The following is a 1,782-nucleotide window of genomic DNA, read 5'->3' on the forward strand; positions in this document are numbered from 1 at the left end:
GGCTGGGAACAGTCACTGCCGTCTGAGCCCTACTTCCCCTCTGTAAGACGGGGACTGTCACTATGAATTGTCCTCTTTATTTGAAGCAAACATTTTTTTAAGCACTTACTGTGTGCCAGTCGCTGTCCTAATCACTCAGACTCATTAACTTATTTAATCCTCTCAACATCCCTATGGAGTAGGTACTATTATTCCTCCATTTTACAGTTGAGGAAACTGAGGCACAGCCAGGCCTAATAACACATCCAATTTCATACAACTAGTAAGTGGTGGAGCTGGGCTTAACCAGGCAGTGCTCCAACTCTGTCCCCCACTGGCCAGGACGTACCGTCATCACTGTCCCACAGGGGCCATCCTGGGTTGGCGTCACCACAGACACCCAGTCCCGGTCACCATTCTCCTTGAAGCCTGAGCACTGGCTGTCACGCAGGTACATGAAGACCTTCTGGAAGCCCAGGCTCTTCAGCTGGCACATGCCCAGGGACACCTTGATGTCGTTGGCCCCACACTCCACCCTGCGCTCCAGGAGGGAGACATCTGAAACAGCCAGGAAGGGCAGGATTGGGGCCTGTGTCTGTAGCTCTGGGACCCAGCACGTCCCCCAGGGCCAGGCCGAGCTGACTGGGCTGGCCACCAGCTGCAGGTGCTCACAGCAGCCTTGGGCTGTTCACGCTCCCCTCTCTGAGTGATGGGGACACAAGACTGGATTCTGAGCATCACCAGTTGCATCGGTGGCCAAATGTCCAGCCTCGTGGTCCCCTAAGTGTGGGTTGCATACAAAATGTGGGATGGTTTTGGGGCCTTTCACTGTCCCAGCATTAAATAACATTGAGTCCCCATTAAAAAAGAAAAGAAAAGAAGATGTTAACTACGTTTTCTTTCCATCCTTTCTACATCAAGGAGACAGTCCCAGCTTGCTGCTAATGTCTTTACTGCCATACACTCGCCAACTTCCCTCTTAAACAGAGGGCAGGCCTCAGGCTCAGAGTTTGGGGCAGGTAGCAACATCCAGCTAGGATTTTTTAAAAGCTTTTTTAAATTAACTTTTTTTTAAATTAAAATATTTCTTATTTTAGTATTCACTCTTAAAATTGTTTTATTGAAGAATCACACAGTCGCTGGAATCTAATAGTTTTCTTTTCATTGTATTTGTTTTTACAGCTAACCTTCTACCTAAGGTAATTGCTACTCACCACAGACAGACACAGTAGTCACCATCAATGTCCCAAATTTACTTAAAAGAAGAAGGAATTTGGCCAATTTGAAGAAAAACACTATAGGTAGTACACGGATAAAGCAAAATTATAAAATTGGCACTTGGAAGTGACTGAAATCACGACAGAAGTCTGAAAAGTACTCGCCACAATTGTACGTATGTGGAAACTGAGGCTCAGAGAGGGCCAGTGCCTTGCACAGCGTCCTAAGCTGTTTCGGTGTCCTGGCAGTGAGGAACCGGGCTCAGGTAGCCTCTGGCCACCAGGTGGCAGCAGCCCGCGTGCCCCTGTGCGAAGCGGGGGTCTCAGAAAGAAGGCTGGGCGCCAGGAGGTCCCCCAAGCTCTGGGAGCTTTGGAGTCAACTAAGGGGAGACTCGTGGAGCCCCAGAGAGCGTCCTGCCCCTTAATGGGCGTTAGTGGACCTCCCTTTTCGCTCAGACTGCCTGTGTATTCCCTGGTCCGACCCGCACGGCCCGCCTCACCCCAGGGCTGTGTCCCTCCCCAGCCGCTGACAGGCTTCCCAACCGCCCGTCCTCCCCCGCCTCACCGGTAATGTTGATCGCGGAGA

At 50.8% G+C, this 1,782-nt stretch overlaps 1 protein-coding gene across 1 annotated transcript in view; it reads right to left on the bottom strand.

Annotated features, from left to right (window-relative positions):
- The window catches only part of LOC103602123 (uromodulin-like), a 14,705-nt gene that overhangs the window by 9,580 nt on the left and 3,343 nt on the right, over positions 1-1,782 (bottom strand). Inside the window, 1 exon segment of the mRNA XM_008586548.1 lies at positions 315-626. Within this exon segment, the coding sequence (XP_008584770.1) occupies positions 315-626 (312 nt within the window).

This window comes from Galeopterus variegatus, unplaced genomic scaffold (genome assembly GCF_000696425.1).
Source record: "Galeopterus variegatus unplaced genomic scaffold, G_variegatus-3.0.2 Scaffold4015, whole genome shotgun sequence".
Classification (NCBI taxonomy): Eukaryota; Metazoa; Chordata; class Mammalia; order Dermoptera; family Cynocephalidae; genus Galeopterus; species Galeopterus variegatus.